General features: G+C 29.1%; 2 protein-coding genes across 2 annotated transcripts; both read right to left on the bottom strand.

Moving 5' to 3' along the window:
- On the bottom strand, positions 1-15,054 carry LOC136981765 (uncharacterized). The gene is made up of 11 exons (XM_067278139.1): positions 14,817-15,054; positions 14,044-14,144; positions 13,727-13,969; positions 12,064-12,257; positions 11,304-11,414; positions 10,928-11,098; positions 3,669-3,771; positions 1,915-2,157; positions 1,249-1,442; positions 637-750; positions 1-375 (listed from the first exon to the last, which is right to left on the bottom strand). Coding segments are annotated over exons 1-11 (1,827 nt in total). The 5' UTR covers positions 14,819-15,054; the 3' UTR covers positions 1-24.
- A 2,979-nt stretch (positions 15,055-18,033) lies between these two features.
- On the bottom strand, positions 18,034-23,594 carry LOC136981722 (alpha-tocopherol transfer protein-like). The gene is made up of 5 exons (XM_067278070.1): positions 23,392-23,594; positions 21,381-21,623; positions 21,067-21,257; positions 20,882-20,992; positions 18,034-18,215 (listed from the first exon to the last, which is right to left on the bottom strand). Exons 1-5 carry the CDS (start codon positions 23,477-23,479, stop codon positions 18,039-18,041), a joined length of 810 nt encoding a protein of 269 aa, XP_067134171.1. The 5' UTR covers positions 23,480-23,594; the 3' UTR covers positions 18,034-18,038.
- Between the last annotated feature and the right edge of the window lie 1,367 nt (positions 23,595-24,961).

The following is a 24,961-nucleotide window of genomic DNA, read 5'->3' on the forward strand; positions in this document are numbered from 1 at the left end:
AATAAAATTTTATTTACGTGTATTTTAAAAGTGTGTAATGTCACATTTTGAATCTTCTTTCAAAGAATTTAAGAAACCTTCAGGATCCCCGTAATGATAATTAAAATTATTCTCTGATTTTTCTATAAATTCTTTCAGTTTATCATTTTCGTAATCTTCAGTAATATAATTAAATCTTCCATTTAATACATTTCCACTGATAATTTCGTAATGTTTGACATATTCTTCGTTCTTACGAAAGAATTCTTCGTTAACTCTAAGCATATTATTGGCTTCAGTCGGATCAAAAGTTGGCAGAGTTCCTCCATATTCCGCTGGCAGACAATCTTGTTTGATGAATTCGTGCAAAGTTTCCATATTAGTGTGAAAATGCAACTGTAATAACGAAGTATATTTTCAATTAAAACAGTATTTATATACACAAATTTGGTATTTTTAAGTATGGAGTGAATTTATAGAATACTCCACACACAATGTACAGTACAATGTTTAAAATAAAGTACATTGTGTTGCTCTGAAAACTCTGTAAAGAAAGGTCACGAAGACTGGCGACTTCACGATCTTATTACCTATATTTTAATATTATATAAACAACCGTAAAGTGTTATTTATCATAAGAAAATTTTATTTACTTACTCTGCTCTTGAGTTTATGTGGTAAAAGTGGAATTATGATACTTAAAATCGCTTTCATTATGATATTCAAATTCACATAATGTAATTCCTCGTATCGAAGTTGATATGAATCTTTCTGTTGAAAACAAAAATTTTAATTTACAAAACTTAACAATGGGAAGACATTGTTTAATATTAAGACAATTTATTTAATTGTTACACATTTTAAATAAAGAAATGCTGGTTAATGTTACCTATGGTTCCAAAATGGCGGCTCGTCACTGATTCCAGCAAATAGAAGAAAGGAAACAGTGGGGACACATGTTCTAACCTAACCTAACCTAATTCTAATAATTTTGTTGGTAATAATTATGGTAATTTATTGGAATAGGTTAGGTTAGGTTAGAACGTGTATCCCCACTGTTTCCTCTCTTCGATTTGCTGGAATCAGAGACGAGCCGCCATTTTGGAACCATAGGTAACATTAACCGGAAAGCTACTGGTAATATGCAACATAAAAACGACATCAGCTGAAATATTGAAGAATAGTTTCAAAGTTTCAATTCATCCTGATTGACACTTTATTTACTAGATTATTGAGTATTTTATATACGCGTAATCGCAGAATACTTACAAATACAATCGAAATCATTGAATTGAGGAGTCTTGGTGAAAATTGGAGGAAGTGAGATAAAGATAATCCCTCTGCATTTACAATAAGAACGATGCTATTGACTTGAGTGCGATGAAAATTTAATTGGAAATCCATAAAAAGCATGAAAGCGCGAAATAAATCAGTTAAATTTAAAACGGTTGTATTCCAATTACCTAAAAACAAACATTAAATTTTATTATAAAATTATATCATTTTAAACATTAATGTATTAATATGTATGAGCTACTTCGATAGAATTCTCTACTTTCTTTTGGAATTATGTATTTTGTACTGCTTCATAACTTGATGTGATAACTGACACTCATTCTGCCCTCCGTAGAACAATATTATAATATAAGGGACAAGACCCGATATATCCGAGACATACCACGTATGGTAACTTACATGATATTATATAAGAAATGATAATATTCATGTTAATACAGCCAACATTTTAAATTGTTAATGTATTGCAAGTCTCATAGGAGTGTAGTATAAGTGTCTATTACCATACCATAACACCAACTTTCTACTATAAGCAAATACGCATAGAGTAATGTTTAAAACGATTCAATGTGACAAATAAATATAAACTAATTACAGTATATGTAAATTTGAATCTAAAAAAAAAAAAACGTGGTTTACCTAATTGGCAAATGTATATATATCTTCCCTTCTGATCGGGTTTTGGTAGAAATTGCATGCAATTTAAGGATAAAGCATGTTCCAACTTGGAAGGAAGAAGGTCCTTAAAATATTGAGGATAGCTTGTTCTAATTGTATAGTAATTCTTAAGCAATTGAAGAGATCTTTGAATATCGAATTTTCTAGCTCGAAGAATTCCCAGAAGAAAGATATCATCCATACAACATTTCATCCCTTGATCCACTGTTTAAAATAACGAAATTTTATTTATTAATTAGATTTACTGAAAATGTATTATTTTTTGGTAAATTATCTTTCCCCCCTTTTATGTTTCATTCTTTCATCCCTATGGGTAGTAAGAGGGTCTTTTTTATAATACCCAATCCTGTGTTCAGCCAAGCTCTCCTGATCGGATGTTGATTATGCTATCCTGTTCGGAGATTATGGATCCTCGCATGGAGAAGAGAACACGCGTTCGATTGGCGGAATTCTTTTGGAAAATGTTCTCAATTCATTCAATATATGAAACACCAAAAATTTTCCATTGTAAATTACAAGTCAGAGCGGTGGCGCCATCTAGTACAGCATGTTATAAGTAGGATTTCTGGATGGAGATTGAATGAATATATCGAGACAGTTCGCACTACACATAACTATACACTTCTATAAAATAATAGTAATATTAATGTAGTGTAATATAGATCTGTAAGATCCGTAGACAGGGCTATAGTTTGTTTGAACACGCGACAATACATGACTCAACCGGCCGTCGTATATAACAGAGGTTAATTTTTGTATTTGGAGATGTTAGTGTTTGTGGGGGGGGCACGATTTCGTTTATGCCTGTTTGAAACTTAATAACTCCTGTGCTTTTTTCTCGAAAATTTCTAAAATTTTTCAGGAAAGTTTGTTTATTAGGGAATTGATGCTATTAAGTTTTGGTGATTAAAGATGGAGGAGGTGGGGGGAAATAATAGAGGTCGTGTGTATCTCCACCAAGGTCGAACATAATGACGATTTTATTCGTTATTAGCATGTACAATTTTTTTTTTTTTATAATACCCATCCCTACCCTTCAAAATTAAACTTTTTGCCATTTTAGAATAGTTAAAAATATAAAAAGTTCTTTTAAAAAAATATCATATTTAAGAAATTAAACAAAAGAGGCCCGCTCATCCCTAGGCCTCTCACCAAGCTTTCGTGAGTGTAAGTTACTTGCCTTTGATTTGATTGATGTGATGGAATACGGAAATGGGCAATCTGCCAGCGAAGTGCCTCCCGGGAGGACTTCCTACGAGAAACTGGCTCCTACTTACAGGTTAGATGTTAGAAGAAAACCAGGAACATTCCACGTGGCCTGCCCATTGTTCAGGCGCGAAACCGTGCCTCTGCTCAGTGGTTTTATCCACTCTAACACTGATGGCACTTTTGGTTTAGAAAGAAAATAGAACCAAACTATGGACTTAGTTTTCTGTCAGTAGAAACCCGGATAATTTGAGACAATGATAGGAAGTGAGTAGTAATTTCCTCTTTCATTTTCAGTAAGACCTATCCTGGCACTCTACATATTAAGGGTGCTTTCTAACTTTAAAACCGTTAAATCCCCGCTCTTCCGGATTCGATCCCGGATCACTTAAAGTGGGAGGTATTTGTGCATAAATATATTGTTTAATTCTACACTTTTATGTAAATTGGTTTAAATTATAAAATCAAACGACGACTTTTTATTTAATTATACTAAATGTTTTACTTACTGATATTCTTTTTGAAAGTGGTAAGAGCCGTCTCGTCCCATGGAAATTCTTCGTTCTCTTCCAAAAATATTGAATTTTTTATATTCATTCTTGTAGTAAAATACTATAAGAATTTAAAAATAAAACAGTCAGATGTTAACAACGGTTGACAATAAACAATGGAACAACAACGGATCAACAATGTCATTAACCTCATCAAAATTTAAGTCGAATTATATTCTTTATGTTAATTTTCTGTACTGTACAACCATAAACATCTCTCGCTAAATAAACATTAACACGATATTAAAATCATTTTAGTTAATTAATTAATTACTTATTTTTTACTTTATAACACGTCCTTTCATCATCGTAACAATACATAAGTTACTGTTTTAAACAATGGTACTTGGCAAATTCTCCACTGCAGTAAGTAACGTAATAACAAATAAGTACTCACTTGTACAAATAATTATGTAGTTGACACTCGTTCACGGGTCAAGTTGCATTTAAATGTTGTGTTTAATAATAATAAGCTACTGTTTTCACAAACACGAGAGTGGAAGTAAAGAAAACTGATGTATATCACTTGACCTAGTTAACATCCTTTGATGATGTAAGACTATCTTTAACCAATTATAATAAGCGTGGTTATTTGTATATCACTTATTAAATAATTTATATAACGAATTCTTCTTATAATTTTCTTAATTAGAATTACCTTTTTTGTTAGGATTTTTTATTCTTTTCCTTTAATTACTACGATACTATTTTAGGGAGGGGTTAATGGCTTTTTAACTCGATTCCTTGCTCATTGAATTCATGGATTCAATGGAACATTCAATGAACTCAGTTAACTTTAAATTGTGTTGATGTTAATTGTCTTGATGATGATAAATTTGAAATTATTGATTTAGTTTAACTTTATGTAAATATTATATTTTAAAAATATAGATTGATAAAAACCTTCCTGATATCTTCTATAATCTAGGCATTCGTCCTAGAAATCTCTTTAAATGATAAATTTTGGGAGGATGTAATTACAAAGATCATCATTGTACACATCAATCATCATTGTGGAAGATTTATAAGTGATTATTACAGGGATTATTAATTAATTAATTATTATTATTATTAAATGACTCATAGTTTACGTCATTCCCTGTGTTTAGTTAATTACTTTATTTTATTATGATGTACCAAATTTAAATTTTTATTAATGTATAAAAATTAAGCAATGCTTTTTATGAAAATTTCAGGAAAAAAAATTCAGAATGATATAGAAGTATGCCTAATTATTTCCTATACAAATTGCAAATCTTAGTTCATTAATATTATTTTCTCAGTATTAGTTAGCTAAAGGTCAACTGATTATTGGAGGAATGAATACCTCAGAGAAAGAATGTTCAGTTCTATGGGATATTGACATAAATTGGAACATACTTGAGACAAACTACTATTAATTACTAGAAATTTGATAGCGACAATTAACTAAAGTTAGTAAATTGGTGCTGGCATACAAAATTTGCAGAAAGATAACGTAGTATCATTTCATGTGCTGATGATTTAATCTTTGTTACAATGAAAATACCCGAAAGAATTGTTTGTATGTTGCAACGAAACATGTGGACAATCAGACGAGGGATTGTCTCCCGGGAGGACCCCTATTCAGGCATTACAAACGTGAAGAAAACCCCACGTGGTGAGGTGCGAAATCACGACTGGTACTTCGCCCTCCCAAACCCTGCTCAGTAGTTTTATCCAATGGTGGTCCTGAAGAAACTGGCATTTAAATAGGATCTCTCCACCTTTAATTAAGAATTTATATCTAAGTGTGGCATGTTAAGACAGTATTGATGTGTGTATATTTGTAGTGTTTTATGAACGTTATAAAACACTACAAATATATTTTTGTTTGCATAAAAAATTAATTTTTCAGATGACAATAACTGTCCTTTCATAATTTGTTCCGTGTTTAATCAATTTATATTATTATTTAAAATTAGGTCATGCATTTGTAATAAATTACCATTTTTGTTTGCATGAAATATTTATATTTACTTGGTAATTTATTACATTAACTATTTATATTTTGACTGTACAGTGATATCCTTTTGATTGCAGTTTGTATTTACTGTACAATGAAGTGTATCCAAATTAGATAAAGAGGATTCATTGTAAATTTAACCTAATTAAATACAAATATTAGAAAATCAAATAAAAATGATCAATATAAGTTTTTAAATTTAGTATTTATAAAATTAGCTTGTTTCAAAAATATTTTTATAGATTATACATGATTCTTACATAATTCTTATATTCAGGCTGTTTGTTTGTTTGTATATGGCAACCGACTCATGGGTGCCGAGGAGTGTTGCCCCTGGGAAGATTCTATGAGAAGCTGAGGAAACACGTGGTGAAGCGCAAACTTACGACCAACTATCAGTGTTCAGTGGTTTTATCCACTTGGCCACTGAAGAGCTTATCAGGCACAATTACGTAGGATGCCACCGGGCCATTTATAGCCCCAAACCAAATTTTGGTAGCCCTAAATGTTTATAGTATGAAGACCCAGATAAAGAAGGCCCTCGAAGGTAAGTTTCTACATAAAAACATCGTACTGAAATGATACAAATGATGCTTTCTTTCGATAAGCAGTGAACATTCTTGACTTGTTTAGGCCAATCCCATCTCTGTTGTCCTGTTCCTGAGTACACACAGAAAATACCAGATGTTAGTAATGTGAATCGTGTATATAATAGACTTCTTTTACGAGAATTTTAAAACATCAATTTTTTTGCAGACTTAAGTTAATTTCTTAAAAATAGGTCATGTTTATTTCTCTTTACATGTCAAATTCTTTTATAATTATAAACAGGAGTTCTTTAAGCGAAATAAACAAATTTAATTAAATAAATACCATCATGTTTTCAAACAAAATTATTAACAAATATAATAGGGCGTGCACTTTTCAAAGCCAATACTCGGCGCTATTATCGGGCTTAGGGATATGTTGCTTCCTGTTTCGTCCTTTATACTGTGTTTACGTTACTTAAAATGGCTTTTTTACTTATTTATATATTATTGAAATGCCGGTTTGATTGTTGTAAACCTCAGTGCAATGCCGATAATAAAAAATGACTGCAATACCGATATGAAAACCCATTCGACCCCCCCCCACTGCCAACGAGCAATGGGGGTCTAATGGGTTGTCTCGAAAGTACAGTATATATAATCAACATTTTACTGATTTTCAGAATTGCTAGGAATTTAAGAGAAATGTAAATGATTTATCAACATTTTGCTGCCATGATGAAAACACTACCACTAACAAAACAACACAAATTGGTAAGAATGCAGTGGGCTAAAGATCACAATGCTGTGGAATGACCAATGGTTCTCAGTTCTTTTCAATGGTGAAAAGAAATTTAATTTGTATAGACTCATTACTGGCATGATACGAGGAAAGACTCTCAACTAGGTGGCTCGAAGACCATAATGTTCAAGTCATGAAGTCTCCATCAAGAAGCCCGGACATAAATCCGATTGAGCACTTGTGGGGAATTCTTATTCGAAACATTTATGCTAATAACAGTCATTTTACAACGGTTTCAGAACTTAAACATGAAATCATTAAATGCTGGTTTCAAATGGATCCAGAAATCTTACACAATTTTAATTAAATCAATGTCTAATCGCGTGTTTAAACTTATCTATATTTTTGGGACACACTGTAGCTACAGTTTACTCCACGTTTTATTCTTTCCTTCTGTAATGAAGTTTCTCGGGGATTTTAATCGTAATTGTCTACACTGTCTCTCAAGGAGGATACGGGTTCGATTTTTAGTATAATTAACTTCGTTTAGTTTATCCTTCGTTTAGAAACAGCTATTTTCGTGAAATATTAAAGATTATAAATCCCTAAATGCTAATATATTCAGAGAATTTCAAACTTGAGAATGTGCGTACAGGAAGAATATTCTACGTTATGAATCTGTTCAGGATTGGATTGTTGGAATAAAGGGGTGCCAACAGGAGGTGCCTCCTGGGAAGACTTTTAAGAGAAGCTGATCCCTATTTAAGTTTTAAGAACGTGAAGAAAACCAGGAAAACTTTACGTGACGGGCTCAAACACCAGACCAACTAACATTGTTCAGCGGTTTCCACTCAGTCACTGGCGAGCATCTCTATTTAAATATTGTATTTAAAAATGTATTTTCAATAAAATTTAACAATTTGTTTTTATTTATTTTAAAAACTTGTTAACGAAGGAATATTTAAAAATAATAAAATCAGTTTTCGTTTATGAATGTTTATGCTTTTGGCAATATTTATATTTTATTAAAATATCAATAAAATAATAAACAAGTTTAGAAAATCTTGTAACGAATTTTTTTAAAAAATATCATTATTATTTTGCAATTTAAAATATAATTTAAAAAATTGCATGCAGAGAAGAGAAACGTATTACTTGAATGTTGTATTCAATGTTGTTGCAAAAATGAAATCACAACATCGAATTTATCGTTCGGTATTAAAACAATCTAAAATGAGAACTGTAAGAAAATATCAACAGAAAATAAAGATTATAGTGCTTTTTTTTTATAAATACCTTAATAATATTCTTCTTAATGTCTCAATATTCGATTCCCCACATTGCATCTCACGACCAACCTAGTATTTAAGATAGTTTTCATTTGCTGTTCATGCTGTCCTTTTTTATAACCATCAGATGCTCTTGAAGAGAATAATTAGTCTTGCTAGTTGCTTTCTTTGTTGAGCACTGCCTCTTGCACAACACTACTAACCAATAATACTAGTACTCGATGCCACCTGGTGAACTGGTGGGACCAAACTTCTATTTGACAGCACTTGCCGGATATCAGTCAAACCAATCAGTTCACTTTGGTCTTCTAGTATTCTCCTAGAAAGAGATTCATTCTGCTATCAATTTCCAATACAATACGACCTTTGCTAACGATCAATATGGGCCATCACGTAATTCTCTTATTTTTAGTTATTCATTATTCCATAATAGCCGTCAAATAAAGTACATTTCTGAAGACCTAGTTAACATCACTCCTTTGCAGACCAATGGCTAAGATCGGAATCGCATCAGGGTGGAAAACACCAGAAATTTTTTGTGGGTGGTCTGTCTTCATTGGGCGCCCGGCAGAACCCACGATAAGCCTGAAAGAAGGCCCTCGCAGAGAACTAGCGTGTTTGGCTTTTTTTCACACCTGAATACAGCAGTATTACTTCTGTTCAATTCTTCTCTCGTAATGTACAGTAGAGCGTCGATAAGTGGAACCAATTGGAGACTGGGGTCCTTCCAGTTAATGATTTGTTCCAGTTTCCGACTTTGTACGAAAAAATACATTAACCTGTCCAATGTTCAAATTTTTCTCCGTTGCGTATCGCTTCCTGTTGAATTTTTCTCCGTTGCGTGTCGCTTCGTGTTGAATTTTCGTCGATTTTAAGCCTAACGAAAATTTTTATAATCATCATCGAGGCTATCGTATCGTTAAAAATTATTTCTGCATTTTGTACAAACAAAATAAATATATTAAAGAATATAAAAAACATGAAAATTATACTTTAGAAGTAAATTTAGTATCAAAAACATTCGATTCAGCACGACACAGTCCGACTGAAAATCGTTCCACTTTCCGACCATTCCACTTACCGACGTTCCACTTATCGACGCTCTACTGTATTCATCAGCTAGAATTATAAATTATGCATAAAAAAGAAAATTATATAATATCAGATGGCGATTATCAAATCAAGATTTAACAATGATTTGTCAGCTTTCTGGGATTCTTTCCCGGTTCTTCGTTCATATTACTGTGAGTTGGAAGCTTCTGTGTACTCTAACATTCAGACAGACACTTATTCATATATTATAATATTCCCTTCGTATAAATTATTTTTACCCATTTTGCTGTAATTGTAGATAATACAAATATCAGTAACTCACTTTAAACATGTATAAACTTTATTTTGTAATCTACAGTATGTACAGAATCTCATGAATACATTCTAGTTTACACGTATGATTTTCATAATTAATAAAAATGATTTTATTTTCATAAAAATTAGAAATTATGTATTTATCACTTTCAGAAAATACATTTTACAATATATAAACTGTACATGATTCAATTATAAATCAAAATAGTGATACTATGCCCATTACGAAGAGCCTAGCCCATAATGAGCTCAACTGGTATGGATGAGGAATGGAAGATGCCTCAAACCATTGCCATAGTCATGGTAAATTATGGGGTTCTGAATTGGGTTTTTAACTGGGAAACTTATTACGTTAGCTTAAAAGTGTGGCAATGTTTCCCCCATCAAAAACTTATTTTTAACTAAATCATTAATTTTACAAAGGATGAAACGATGATCTTTTTATTTTTAATCATTACTTCTATAAAATTGGCTAATTTAAAGCCAATGCCACAGAGCTAATGGATAATTAAAGCCAATGTTGTATAGGATTTTATGCACTCAAAGACATAAATTACTTAGTTTTGTTTCTACTCTTCACTATCACTTATTTACATGATTTATATTAGAGCTTTACATACATAAAACTTTGTGTAATATGTAATAAACATTACAATATTGTTAATGTTAGGCCATTAAATGCATAATATATTCATTTAATACACTAGAATAATACTTCTAACATTATTGTGAGTATTTTATAACAATACACTATGAGGATCGAACCCTTTTAGTGGGAGCATAATACACTTCCATGCTACCTCGTGGTAATCAAAACTAGAAACTTTGTACCGTATTTTCGTATAACCCACCGAAAATAAAACTTTGTGGTGAGCCCTACAGTATACGCCACGCTGATAGGTTAGCCATTGATGCATAGTTCATAGTTTCCTTTTAAAATTGGCATATATAAGTCTCGTCTTTTAGATGACCGGATGGCTGAGCACTGTGGCCCAGTCCCTCACCAGCCTGCTGCACCCATTGTAGACCTGGCCAAACCTTTAATGGGCTTGCTAAAAAGAGGCCCTGTTAAATGCCAACAGAGCGTAGAAAGGGCCCCATGCCCTTAAAAAATTGTTTCAACACGGATAATCCGCGGGTTATACACTCGAAAATACTGTATTCCTTAGTATAAAATTAATATTTTCACTATAAAACATGTTCATTGATGCTAGTTAATATTAATTAATACGTTTTTTGAGTATTTAAAAATATTAAATAAAAATTTTAAATTGTAAAAAAATAATAAATATTGTATAGTTTGATTAATGTTCACCATTCCAGTGTTTTTCACGTTCTTCAAAAAACATTTGATACTCATTTAATAACGTGGCATTGAAAGAAGGATCGAAGGGAGGTAATTCTCCACCATAGTCTTCAGGTAAATATTTTGGATGAATAACTTTATGTAGAGATTCAAAAGTAGAATGCATATGAATCTAAAATTAAAAAAATATACATGTATATAATTTAAATACATACATAATTTAAATATACAGTGAAACCTTGATTTAGCATCACCGTCTGTTTGCCTGCGAAATCGGACTTAAATCGAGCCTGGCACTAAATTGAAGAATTCCAAACAGTAAGAATTTTAAGACTGATGCCATATCGAGGTTTGACTGTATATATAATCTTACTTACTCTCTTTTTCATTTTATATGGAAGAAACGGTAAGAATGCTGCTAAAAATGCATGGACCAATGCTCCTAAGTTAACCACATGTATCGCTTTGTAACGTACAGGATAAGAATCCTATTAAGAATATTATGTAAATAAATTTAAGAGTCCTTCCTTTTAATTTAATAAAGTCTTTCAAATAAAGGAATCGATCAAATATAAACAGGAATATTTGTTTTAAAAATTACACTTTTGTTTCTTTAGATACTGATGGAGAAATGTAAGATTATCAAAAGAAACCATGAGTATGAGTACCCTGTGGGCACTAAAAGGGCTTTTTTCAAAGGGGATATAATTTTCAGAGGTAGAATTTAGATAAATTTACGTTTCTAGATGTACAGTTTCGTCACTTTATAGGTTACTGCTAAATGAAGTTTCTTCTTTGACAATTCTCACGAATCACCTGACTACCAGCAAAGACTGTGATCTTCTCTGGAAATCGTGTACTTCTATGGTGATTGATCAAAGGAATTGACTCAAGAAGATCAAAAACAATTTTAAAAATTTCGAAAATGCTTTGAATTTTAGATTTATTAATAAAATTGACGAATCTTTGCGGAAAATCTGCTTTACATAATTCCACAGATGGCAATCAGAATTGAGACAGAAGAAAGAAATTCCTGTTTATATTTAAATACACTTCCTGTTTATTGTAATAATTTATAAAATATTAACTTACTGATTTCTATCATGAATAAATAAAGATTTAAATGTTATTACTTACGAAAAGTATAGTTGAAATCGAATAAACAACGGATGGAGTAAGTTGAATTATATGTTTCCAAGATAACTTCTTAGCATCAAGAATAATGCTCATACCATTTATCTGCATCAAAGGATTGATAAGTAGTAAATCAATATGCACCAATATACAACGTAAAATATCTTTAATGCAAGTCACAGAAGTATCCCAGTGAGCTATTTTTAAAATAATATACAATATAATGTAAACAATATAATAATATAAAATAATACAGTCAAACCCCTGAACAATGATTCAGGAATTTCACTGTATTTATTCAATTAAAATCAGCTTATTGAATTAATTTAAGGTACTGATTTTACAATCAGGTATATTTTAACTCCTTTATTAATAACTGCATTGTTACAAATAAATTAATTATGAAATCCTTTAAAGTACCCACCAAGAATATACCAGTTTACCTTATCTAGAACTATTAATTAGTGTTTACAATGAAACACTGCTGATTATTATCCAAAATTAATTCATTAATATTACAGGGCTATTCAAAATGAGTTTTCCTATCTATCCATGCATGTATCAATGCTGTCAGAGACATAATAATGAAATCAACACAATAACTTTGAATAACCCTGTATTACAGAAGAAGAAAAGTAATATACTAACTAAACATGACCTCAATAATCAGAATGAAATATTATACTGTATAGTTGTATTTACATTAGTTTGTACATGTAAATAAAATTGATCTAGTCATGATCATACTCTTAACCACAGTTTGTGGATTTTCGTAAATATTTAAAAACTCTTGCAAAACAAAATAAGAATAATATATTTATCGAGTGAATAAATATATTAAGAATAAATTACTGAAAGAATACAAACTTTTCCACCTCTTAAAGAAAAATCATAAACCACAAAGAAAAAAGTGGTTATCTTGAATGAGATCCAAACCTTGAACATATTAACTAAGTGTAAATATAAGATGAATGGAAAGTCTCCTTATAAAACATTTGAAGGAATGTACTGTATGTTTAATGTGTACACAGTCTACGTGTACACATTAAATGTACAGTATGAAGTTTCATTGTAGCCCTCATCCATTATAGAAGGACATGGATTCAGATTTTGTTTAACACAAAACATTTCCTGTTTAGATCTCAAATTATCTCTTAGTTGACTTGTAGATAAGAAACAAGCAAACCGCAGACAATTTAAGTACACGAAATGATAAATATTAAAATATTATTCCTAACATTCCTAATTAAAATTTAATTATTTTTTCAATTTAAAATATATTTATTGACATAGATATGACCATAGCTCTTACAGTATAAACCACAACTCATTATGTAAAAAAATAAATAAATAAAATACTATTTTGAACTTCGAAATGTGAAAACATTAAAATTAAAATATTAGTTTTTTATTTATAAATTATTGCTTAAGAATAATTTATTTATTTTTATTTTACAGTACAAAACAGAATAAAAGTTTTGTCCTTGCAACCTGTTATCATTGAAAGATCATTGACACCAATATCTCTAAGTATAAAAAAAATTAGGCTAAGATGACAGTAAAAATAAATATTTTCCCAAAAAATTTAATATTTAAAGTTTCACTTTTAATTACAGTAATTAACTAATTTAAAAGATATTTAATTAAAATTTAAATTATTACTTACTGGCTCTTCCAATTGCTATGACACGTCCTTCTTGATCAGCATGTTTTAGAAATCCCATAATTTTAGTATCAGTACATTTTTGTACAGATTTAGGATCTAAATTTTTGAATATTTCCTTATAATGTTTTCTAGAATAACAATAATTCTTTAATAATTTATAGGCTCTTTCTCTTTCAAATTTTCTAGCACGCAAGAAGCATAAGAGGAATGCGTCGTCGGTGGGACAATACAACTGTTTATCGTCTAAAAGTAAATATTATTATAAATTTAAAAACTCCTTAAATGTTTATAATTAATATAATTAAGTAAATATTTACTTAAAATTAATTCTTTAAATGACTGTAATTCTTTGTGAATCCATGGTTGCTCCTTGTTAGCTTCAGGACCGACACCAATAACAATATCATTATCCATTATCCTAATAGAAATGATTTAAAATATTTTATTTTTTTTTTTTTAAATGTACAAAGTAATCTTTAAATCTAAATATTTTACAATATTTTTTTAATTATTTGTAATTCTTAATTGCTTACAAATTAAAAGACACTGACTTAAGTGATAAAAACAATGCAAAAATATTGATAATTTTATTTTCCTGATTGAAATTTATCAGTTATTAATAATAATAGGATTAAATTATATTAATTTTTGATAAAATTTTTGTAATATTTATAGAAAAATCACAGATTAGTGAAATTATCACCAATGATGTCATATAAAAACAATTAATTACAAAATTTAGACATATAAAAGTAAAAGTTTTATACATGTTAACTTTAAATAAATATTAAATATTTTCCTACAAAAAAAAAAAAACATAAATGCTACAATTTAAACATGTAAAATACTAAAATACTACCAAGTGTTTTTGTACAAAAAGTACAGATGTTACAATGTAAAAATGCAAATACTAAGAACACTGCTAAATGTTTTCTATACAAAATAGTATACAAATACTCCAGCACTATTCAATATTTATATATAAAAAAAATTACAAATGTTTCTAAATACATAAAGACTGTATGTATATATTTAATTTAAATAACTAATTATACTTAATATAAGAAGAATACATAAAAATCTAACTTACATGAATGATTCAGCAACTACGTATGTTGCTTAACATCAAGAGAAAATGGTTTTATATGTTCCAGTTAAGTTCAAGATAAACAATTATTCAAATAAGGCTATTGCAGAACTGCTTTCAATGCTGTTCAGAAATTACAAAAAATAAAAAATACATTAAATTTTTTTTAAATCACTATCGGATAAGACTCTGATAAGCGATTTGTTTAGACACGTGTTCAAGTATAATTTCATTTTCATAATTTATTTTATTTTTTTCTGTCTAAAGGACATTTAAAAGTCCAATTTATTAGGCTTTTTTTTTAGCGTAAAGTTTGATAATATTGCATTTAATTTAATTAATTTATTTATTAGAGAAAATGTCAACTATATTGATTACATCAGTTTTAGATAGTCCAGTTCAAAGAGCATTAGTAAATACAACAACAGGTTAACGTTTGGTGAGTTTGTCTATGACGTCAGCAGTGTTTTATCAATATTTGTTTATGTAAAATTTGAAAAATAAGGAGTGATTTACGTAAAGAAAATTTATTTTCTAAGAATGTAGGAAGTGAATAAATATTTTTATGTAACATCTCATTGCATCAATTATAATATTACAACAATAGAACAGAACAATTATTACAACTGAAAATTATGTTGTTTTTTTTTTTTTTTTTTTTTGGTAAATTAATATGAAAATATTGCATAAAATTCAGGGAATTTGTAAATTTTACTTTAGTATATAATGGAAATTTTTGCACTCAGGAGACCTTGAAACGTTTGGGATATTTTCTGTATGTATGGATGTTAGTGTATGTGGGAGTGTATGTTTTTTTTCATCCACTTTGAAGCTTAATAACTCCTGTACTTTTTGTCGAAAAATTCTGAAATTTTACAGGGATGTTTGGGCATTGGGAAGAAATGTTTCTAAAAGTTTTCAAGAAAATCTGATCATTGGTTGGGAAGATATAACCCCACCTTTTAATATTCCCCTAAACAAATTTTGAGATATAAAGATAATGACTTCAATTATTGGGGGATAAAAACAAAGAATGACGAAAAAGTCCAGCAATAATGTTGCCAAAATTTATCCAAAACATCATCATCTTTAATTTTATATTCATTAAATGTAATTAATGTAGTAAATATTTTTATAATTGTTAAAATATAGTTGCCATTAATCCTATATTTACTGTACATTAAGGTATTTATATACCTTAACTAGCACAGAGGAAGGCTTACATAGTACACAGAAGCCTAAATACAGTAAAATACAGTATATAATGTACTAAATTTTACTGTATTTTACTGTATACTGTAAAATACAGTATGTACTGTACTTGACAATAGCAAAATAAAAGAAAAAATACAGAATTCTGACAATAATTTTAATAATTATAAATGTGCAGTAATTAATAGTATTATTAGTAGTCTAATAATTATATATATATATATAAGATTACAATACAATTATACTGTTAATTATTACTGTAATAATAATATTAATGTTTACATATTAATACTTAATTTTACTTACTGTATTAGTTGCTAATACTTACCTTTTATTTATTGTATTGGTTATTAGTACAGTACATACTTCTTAAGTACTGTTATAATTAACCTGCTTATATATATTTTAATACATTTTTAATAAATTGTCCTTTTAAATAAATCGCTTAATAACGTGACATTTGTATAAAAACACGGTTAAATGACCTTCATTTGAATAAAGTGTCGATGCTAGGCCAAGGATAAAAGGTACACGTGCTTTTAATTTCATAATATTGAGAAATCCAACATTTAAACTAAGGTTATATCGAAAGTAGAGCTGAATGACCTAACGTGACCTATGACAAATATCATAATATAAGTCTGTAGGTTTGCCTGTTCGTAATATTTTCTAAAAATTGAAGGATTTAATTCTATTTTTTTTTTGAAATTCCTCCTCCATTTTAGCTGTACAATTGAACTTTTCCTATAAATATTTTATAAATGTGAACGAAAAAACTGGTTAGCAAAAGAAAACACCAGGATTTAAACTATAAAATTTAAAATTTAATTAAATAATATAAGATACAATAAATTAAAAATGTATTTATTAGTAAATAATATATAAAACAACATTATAGAAGTGAATTTTTACCTGTAAACTCGTTTTTCTTTTTTCCTCATATAACTTTGATCTATATGTTACAAGGAACGTACAATATATATAGGTCAGGATTTTTAAAACGTACATTTATACGTCACTTAAATTGTCATTGACTTACTTTAAGGTTACAGTATACACAACAAGGTATAAATGTACAAATAAAGTTTGCTGTACTAAATCAGTTATGAGGAACCATTTACATGTTAAAATGAACATCCTGTAGTTTTCTATCGCGGTTTTTGTTGCTGGTATGAGTTTACAACAAAGAATTTGCAATAGTTAACAGTGTACAGTACAATAATTACAGTTATTATATGCTAATAAATGCAATTAATGAACAGTAATTGTAATTATATTAAGCATATAAGGTACAATAATATTATTTGCAACATATAAGTATACAGTAGTTGCATTATTTATAGCACCTGTGTGCTAAGACTATTCTGCATACTTATAAGGAAAACTATAATTTATCTACTAAATAAAATGATAATTTATTTAGTTATTGTTAATAATAATTAGTATTTATCTAATGATTATTAACTATAATTACAAATTACTTAGCAGCTAGTGATGAAAATTACATTTTATCTAGTAACTAGCCACCATATTTAGGCTTTTTATCAAGTAACTAGCGCAGAATTTTTGTAGTATCTAGTATCAAAAATTGCAATTTAAAATCTTTTATCTGTTATTTACAATTAGTTTTATGCTCACCATCACGTACCATTTAAATTATGTATTCACATATAAATTTCCATAAGTGTAATTAAGTAATGCACTAATTAATTAAGCAATGTACTAATTATCCATGTGATTACAGCTGATTTTTTAAAGAAAAAAAAACAAAAAACAAATTACAGTTTTAATGTTGTAATATAAAATATTTAAAAAATCAATATATAAAAATCTAAAACTTTTAATCAGAAATTTCTGTAAAGGGTGGCCCAAAAACCCGTTAATTTGGTGATTTTTCTTTGCTGGAAATTTGATAGAAACGTGATTAAGTATTTAAATATGATCGACAATTGTTAACAGCATGGTTTAAAATTTTGCCTTTACGACAGTTGTGGGCCACCCTATATATTTTTATCATAGAGTTTGATTCCAAGTTTTTTCGTTGATGCGGAAAAATTCTTCGTTATCTTTAAGTATCTGATTAGCTTTAGTCGTATCGAAAATCGATAATTCTCCATCGAAATCAGCCGGAAGATACTTTGGATTGACGAATTTATGCAGAGATTTCATATCAGATCCATGGAAATGCATCTAAAATATTAATTTTTTTATAATTAATTTATTTAAGAAAAAAAAATGGTTTAAGTTTTGTTTTTATAAACTTCAAACCGTGATTAAATGATATAATATCAAAATAGCAAAGTCTAATGATTAGATAAGATCATAAGTGACATTTCTTTATGGTTCTAACGAATGTAATTTTTATAAATAACAATTTTATTGATAAAACAAAACAGAAATAATTTGAATTATCAATGATCTATTTATTTTTATTGACTAATGACGTCACTAATGATAATTATCATCTCAACACACATACGTAAAAGATTTAACTATCATTTATTTTAGAGGGTCTTCTTGGTCTTGTCTGAATCAAATTTGGTGTGAGAATGGAAGTTCAGATGTTAAAATTGTTTTGAAAATTTCGTGGCTACTGGATTTCCTTTTCAAGATATCGGCCCCTATTTAGGTGAGACACGTGGAGAGAACCCATAAAACACGTGGACAGGCACTAATCCACGACCACTGTTCAGTGATTTTATGCATTGTTACTTATGAGAATGGATTGGATTAATGGGATAAGGCAACACAACATATGCCAAGATGGGGTGCCTCGCGGGAGGACTTTCTCTGGGAAATCGGTCCCTATTTAATTGTTGAGACGTGAAGAAAATCCGGAAAATTCCACCAGTGTATAGTAGTTATACTGTACAGGACCATTGATGGATCTGGAATAATTTGGACTGATACGAATATGGATAACATGAGAAACGTGCTTTTTTTAATGGTGAAAATTATTTAAATTTACTTCCTCCCTCAGCATTCCCTCAATGCTAAAGGCTCTCTATCTTCATCCGGAAATCCTATTCAACTTTTTCTCCACTCCACCTTCTTAAGAATAGTGTAACCATCTCTTTACAAATCCATTCTTTCACTTTGTCATGTTTTCCTCAAGTTAAATAGGTTAAATTCTAGAAATAAATCATATCTACCTAACAGCACTTTCACTTATTTCAATTAAGGGGGTGATAATGACAATACAGTTTTTATTAATATCGTCTCCCAGTTTCTGATGCATTAATAATAGTAGTGCACTAAATAATATAATATAAATAGTAAAAAAAATCGCTGTATATATAAATACCTATACATATAGCCTATAATTCATATTGTCTCACGTTTTTAATTAATATTTTATCAATTTATATTTTTAGTTTGAGGAAATTTTTGTCTTCCTCATATTAGATTTCATGTTACTTTTTGCTAGTTCATATAGGCTATATATATATATATATATATATACTTGTATATATGTATATCAAAATCTATTGCATTTTGTAAAATAAAAGAAAGTCGAAATTTAATGCTAATTTTCTTCATCTGTTCGTTTGTCTGTCCTAATTAATCTAGATAAACTAAATTGATAGAGATTTTACGCAATCGCTTGAATGTTATTCATTCATTTTTTAAACACATTTTACTTAAAATTAAAAATAATTATAATTGAAATTAATTCTCAATTATTTATATTACTAAATTGATTTTTCAACGTTTTTCCCTATTTATTTTTTAGTTAATTAACTATATCTATATTATTTCAGTTTAAATTTATACATATTAAGGCTTGAGATAAGTATCTTTCCCTAAACATTTAAACTAGTTCAATTTAATTTTTCGAATAGTAAAAAATTAAATTATAAAAGAAAAAAATAAGGTTAAGAGGGGTGGTGTATACCCTGTCTAGCCCTTTCCTGAATACGCCTATAATTGAACTCCATAATAATTTGGGATTTTAGTGTAGAAGACACTTTAATCTACCTAAATAGGGGGCCAGTTTCTCATAGAAACTAGGGGGCCAGTTTCTATGAGAAACTGGCCCCTATTTAGGTATTACAGACGTGAAGAAAACCCGGAAAACTCCAAATTGGCGAGGGTCGAACCCACACCTTACAAGTGTTTGGTGATAAGACTAGTGGGCGAAAAATAGCGCGACCGAGTTATGTCTCTCGCTGAAGGTCACTCTCTGTATACAGCTGTATTTATATAGAAGGAGCAGTATATATAGAATAAAAGTTATTTATTGATTTCTATAAATAAAATCTCATATATATTGATATTCATTTTAAAAATACTCGATTAATCGTTCCTTAAAAATCAATTTCTCTAACTGTAACATGCGCAAATATGCCCAGAAACGCAAATAAGTTAAGTATCTCTCTCCCTGCATATTTAGTCTCATTAATGTCTTTCAGCCTAATTATAATAAGGTTAAGAGGTGACTTGTGTTCTCTCTGTCCGTCCCTGAATACTAATTTGATTAAAATGAACATTTTTTTCCTTCCTCTCTGTCACTCGGTGGGCCTTAATTTTAAACATACTTATCGTGGGTTCGGCCGGATGGTGAGAGAGGAATTCCTATCCAACCGGGACAGACCAAGTAATAATTCCTGTGTTCCCTCCCAGATTCGATCCAGCGGCCCCATAGCGATTATTATTTAACTTTAATATAGTTAATTTTTAGAAAGCAACTGCACAAAAATAGGGACTAATTTCCCATAGTCATTCTGTGAGACACTCTTTCTTAGCAAGTGTTGAGTTCCCTTATTCTATCGCTCCTTTCCTCCTCCTCCTCTTTTCTTATATAATTTTTTACATTATTATTTAGAATTTTACAAAAAAATACAATAAAAACTTACTCTTTTTCTGAGTTTGTAAGGCAGCAAAGGATATGCAATAGTCATAATTGCTTGAAATAGTCGATTCGTGTTGACAAAATGTATTTCTTTATAGCGTATTTGATAGGAATCCTGAAAGAAAATATTGAATTTTAACATTTTAAATCTTGAAACTCAATTTAAAATATTTTATGTACAGTACTTACATATAAAGTATCCAATAATGAAACGATGAAATTCGGTGTAAACTGTATGACGTGCTTCCATGTTGTATCTTTTGTATTTATAATTACAACGATACCATTAACTTGGGTACGATGATAATTTAACTGAAAATCAAAGAATAAAAAGAAGCAACGTGCCACGTCCATGGCACTAATCGATGTATGCCAGTGGCCTGAAGATAAATAATGAAAAATATACTTAAAAGATAGATTATTTTCTTTAAAAATTAAATAAATCTTTGTAATAAACTTAATTATTTTTTTTAATAAATTAAGAAAGAAAAATTGATACTCACTGATTCTTGCAACTGCAATGAATCGTCCATCTTGATCCGGATTTGGTAAAAATTGTACAAAGTTGAAATTCAGAGCATTTTCTAACGTTAAAGGATTAAGATTTGTAAAAAAATTTGTGTATTTTCTTCTGGCAGAATAATAATTTTTTAATAATTTCAACGCTTTATCTCTGTTGTATTTTCTGGCTCGAAGAAATCCTAGAAGGAATATGTCGTCCATGCAATGATTCAATTTTCTTTCGACTGAAATTTTGTGTAATAATTTATATGAAAATATTAATAAAATTGCTTAAAAATTAAAATTAACGCTTAAAAAATTGTAAGTTATGGATTAATCTTGAATAATTTACATATAAATCCCATAAAATCACGCATAAAAATGATACCATGGCAACTACCAGCATTTTAAATTACTCCAGATTTTAAATTATATTTTGTATTTTAATAAATTATTATATTTAATTTTGTTTTATTGGGGGATTTTGCATTATAAATCTCATTTTGCATCTTTTAACTTCGATAATAAATGACTTCTTCATTCTTGTTAAACAGAATAAACGAATCCTTATACAGTATACAGATGCTAATGCTATGCCAAGTAGCCTAATTTGCAATACTGTGTTTATGTTCGAGTTTTTACATATATTTTTCTATTTTAAGACATAAATACCAAGAAAAATATTTGTGTGCTTGAAAAATAAAATATATTACAGAAATATTTGAAAATAAAACAGTACGAAAATTATTTTACACTTCTTTCCAATAAGCTTTTGGAGAGATGTTGATACCCCACACTTGTGTCTAGTCCTGTATCGTTTCAGGCCTTGTGTATTATATTATAAATATATTTACACGTGTTAATATTTTTTATATTATATTCTAACTTATAATTAATGAATGTTTGCACCAACGTGAAGACCAACTTAATTCACATTTACCACATAGAACTAATAAGAAGTCAGGCGTGATAAGTTTTGCAAATGATAAAACTACTTATTATTTTCGATAATCAATTCTTTACCAACAAATGAACTTTAGTACCGATATTTCTATCTACTACAACTGATATCAGTGAAAGTTATATATAGAAAATGATATCCTGTATCACTTTTTACGTATAGAATCTATGATAGAAACTTTACGATTATAAAGATATCTCCTGAATTTCTTCGTATTTTCTAAGTACAGCTAGTGTAATTATATCTCGTGTCTACAGGTTGCAACTTTATTTTTTATGATTACTTTTTATTTTATAAGCTCCACACATTCCTCATACTTCTACATTTTATGACATATATTTTCTGTTTTCTATGATACTCCATATTCTTCTTGTATAATAGCTTAAGTTACTTATGTCCGTAGTCCACGCTCTATTGCCAATAGTTTTTCATTATATGATATATATAAATATTTTCTCTTTGTTTTTCTACGTTCTGTGATGTCTCTTCTATGTTTTATACAGTGGCATAGCGAGAGGGGTGCAAGGGGGTGTATCATGCACCGGGCGCCACTCGCAGAGGGGCACCCAAATGGTCTCCAAGACAAACTATATGTTTCTGGAGGGGGGAGAGGGACGCCAATAAAGTGTCGGGAGCCAGTTATGTTCGCTACGCCACTGGTTTTATAAGATATTTTATATTCTATAATATCTAACTTATCTATGTTCTAAGCTCTATAATGTTCTCTACATCCAATAGTTTTCTACATTCTATGATATATATTACCCACGTTCTCTATGATTTCCTATAATCAATAATACATATGCCCTGTTTACTACTTACGTCTTAAAGCCTACACCTTATCTTAAAGCGTTGAAAATTATTAAATAGTTCCAAATATTAAAATTATTTCTAAAAACAAACTTTTAATTAATTCTAATTTATACCTCTTCTTCTAATTAAACTTAATTGTATTTAAGTTACAAATACAATACAAAACCCAATACACTTTAAATTGGGTTATTTTCATGTATAAACAAATAATTTATTTTAAAAAAAAAACTTTAACTTACTAATTACTTTCTTGAAAGCTTCAAGTTCAGCTTCATCCCACGTAAATTCATTAGAATCTTCTAAATAATATTTGCATTTTCTATTCATTTTACTGCAACTTTACAGAACTGGAGCAGGTCTGAGTATGAGGAAATTCTGCAAATGTTAACCTGTAGACATCAGAAGAGGGAATGGAAAAGTTTTTTTTTCGAACTAAGTTCATTTTCCTCATTGATAAAAGTCAAGTTTATGTTACGGGACGTCTCCCCCCCAAAAAAAACACAAGAAAAAAATAAGAAAAACTTAAAAAATAATATCTGTAATACAATAAAAATAAATTTAATTAATAAATTATAATATTTAAAATTATTAATTATTATTATTTTAAATTTTGTAAAATATTTATTTTATGCTTCGGGTTATTTATAAAAATAGTTTTTATTCAAGTAGAAAAGCAGGAAGTAATTCTTGTTTAATCTATAATAAGAATTACTCGTGCGTTTAGACCGAATTTCTTACGAGTAAACATTTTATTTCCTTAAAGAAAGTATTTTCTAAATTTATTAATTAAATTCTTATCTGTTTTTTTTTATGTTTAAAAATATTTTAAAAATATTTCAGCTATTTTCTCTGTTAACTATAATTTTATTACATTTTTATGTCTAAGTTTTTTTAAATTTATTTTTTTTAAATTAAATTACTGTACTCATTAACGAAATTTATTACATAAAAATTATTAAAAAGTTGGCATATTTTATGGTTTTATTTGATGTTTAAGTAGTTTTTAGTAATATTTTGGCAATTTAATTGATTTTAAAATACTGTATTTCAATCGAAAATGCAATATATTCTAGTATTTTTATGTTTAAATTCAGCTTATTAATTGTTTTAATAGATAATTACAATTAGGGGAAACAAGGGCTGAACAGAACATAAAGTTTTATGTGTTGTAAAATAGTAAAGGATACATATAGAGATTTGAAAATTCATCATCACTGTCCACTCCGGCCCATTTCAGGCAGTTCTGCAAACGATCCACCCTTCAACAGATCCTGCCCTGGACACAGAGGTTATGTTTGAATGTCTATGTTGTAAACTGAAGAAATACAATATAGGTACATGAATCTACGGTTCAAAGTGTAGTATTAAAGAAATCGCAATGCGTATAACACTTAAAATTAACTTGTTTGACTTAGGGTGAGGATAAGAATCAGAATGAGGAGTGAACCCTGTTTCAGCACACGGTTGCCAACTTGTCTACATCACCCACTGATATAAAACATAGGGTCACGAGTTCGCTATTATATGTTTAGTGCATAGTTATGTTGCTAATTTATGTAATTAGTCATGTAGTCGACTACACTCTAATACCTTAAAATTGCTTATTTTATTACGTTACGGTGAACAGCTTAGTTCCTATTTACTTTGCTTAGTTTAGTGCATAGTACACACTTTAATACTTTATTAAATAAATTTTAATTTCTAAGTAACAACTCGTGATTTAAGTGCTGAAGGATAACATAGATGTGATAGAATGTCTCTGATATGTCTAAATTTGAAGGGATTATAATGCTGAAGGATAATAAAATT

This window comes from Centruroides vittatus, unplaced genomic scaffold, assembly GCF_030686945.1.
Source record: "Centruroides vittatus isolate TY-2023 unplaced genomic scaffold, ASM3068694v2 contig_790, whole genome shotgun sequence".
Classification (NCBI taxonomy): domain Eukaryota; kingdom Metazoa; phylum Arthropoda; class Arachnida; order Scorpiones; family Buthidae; genus Centruroides; species Centruroides vittatus.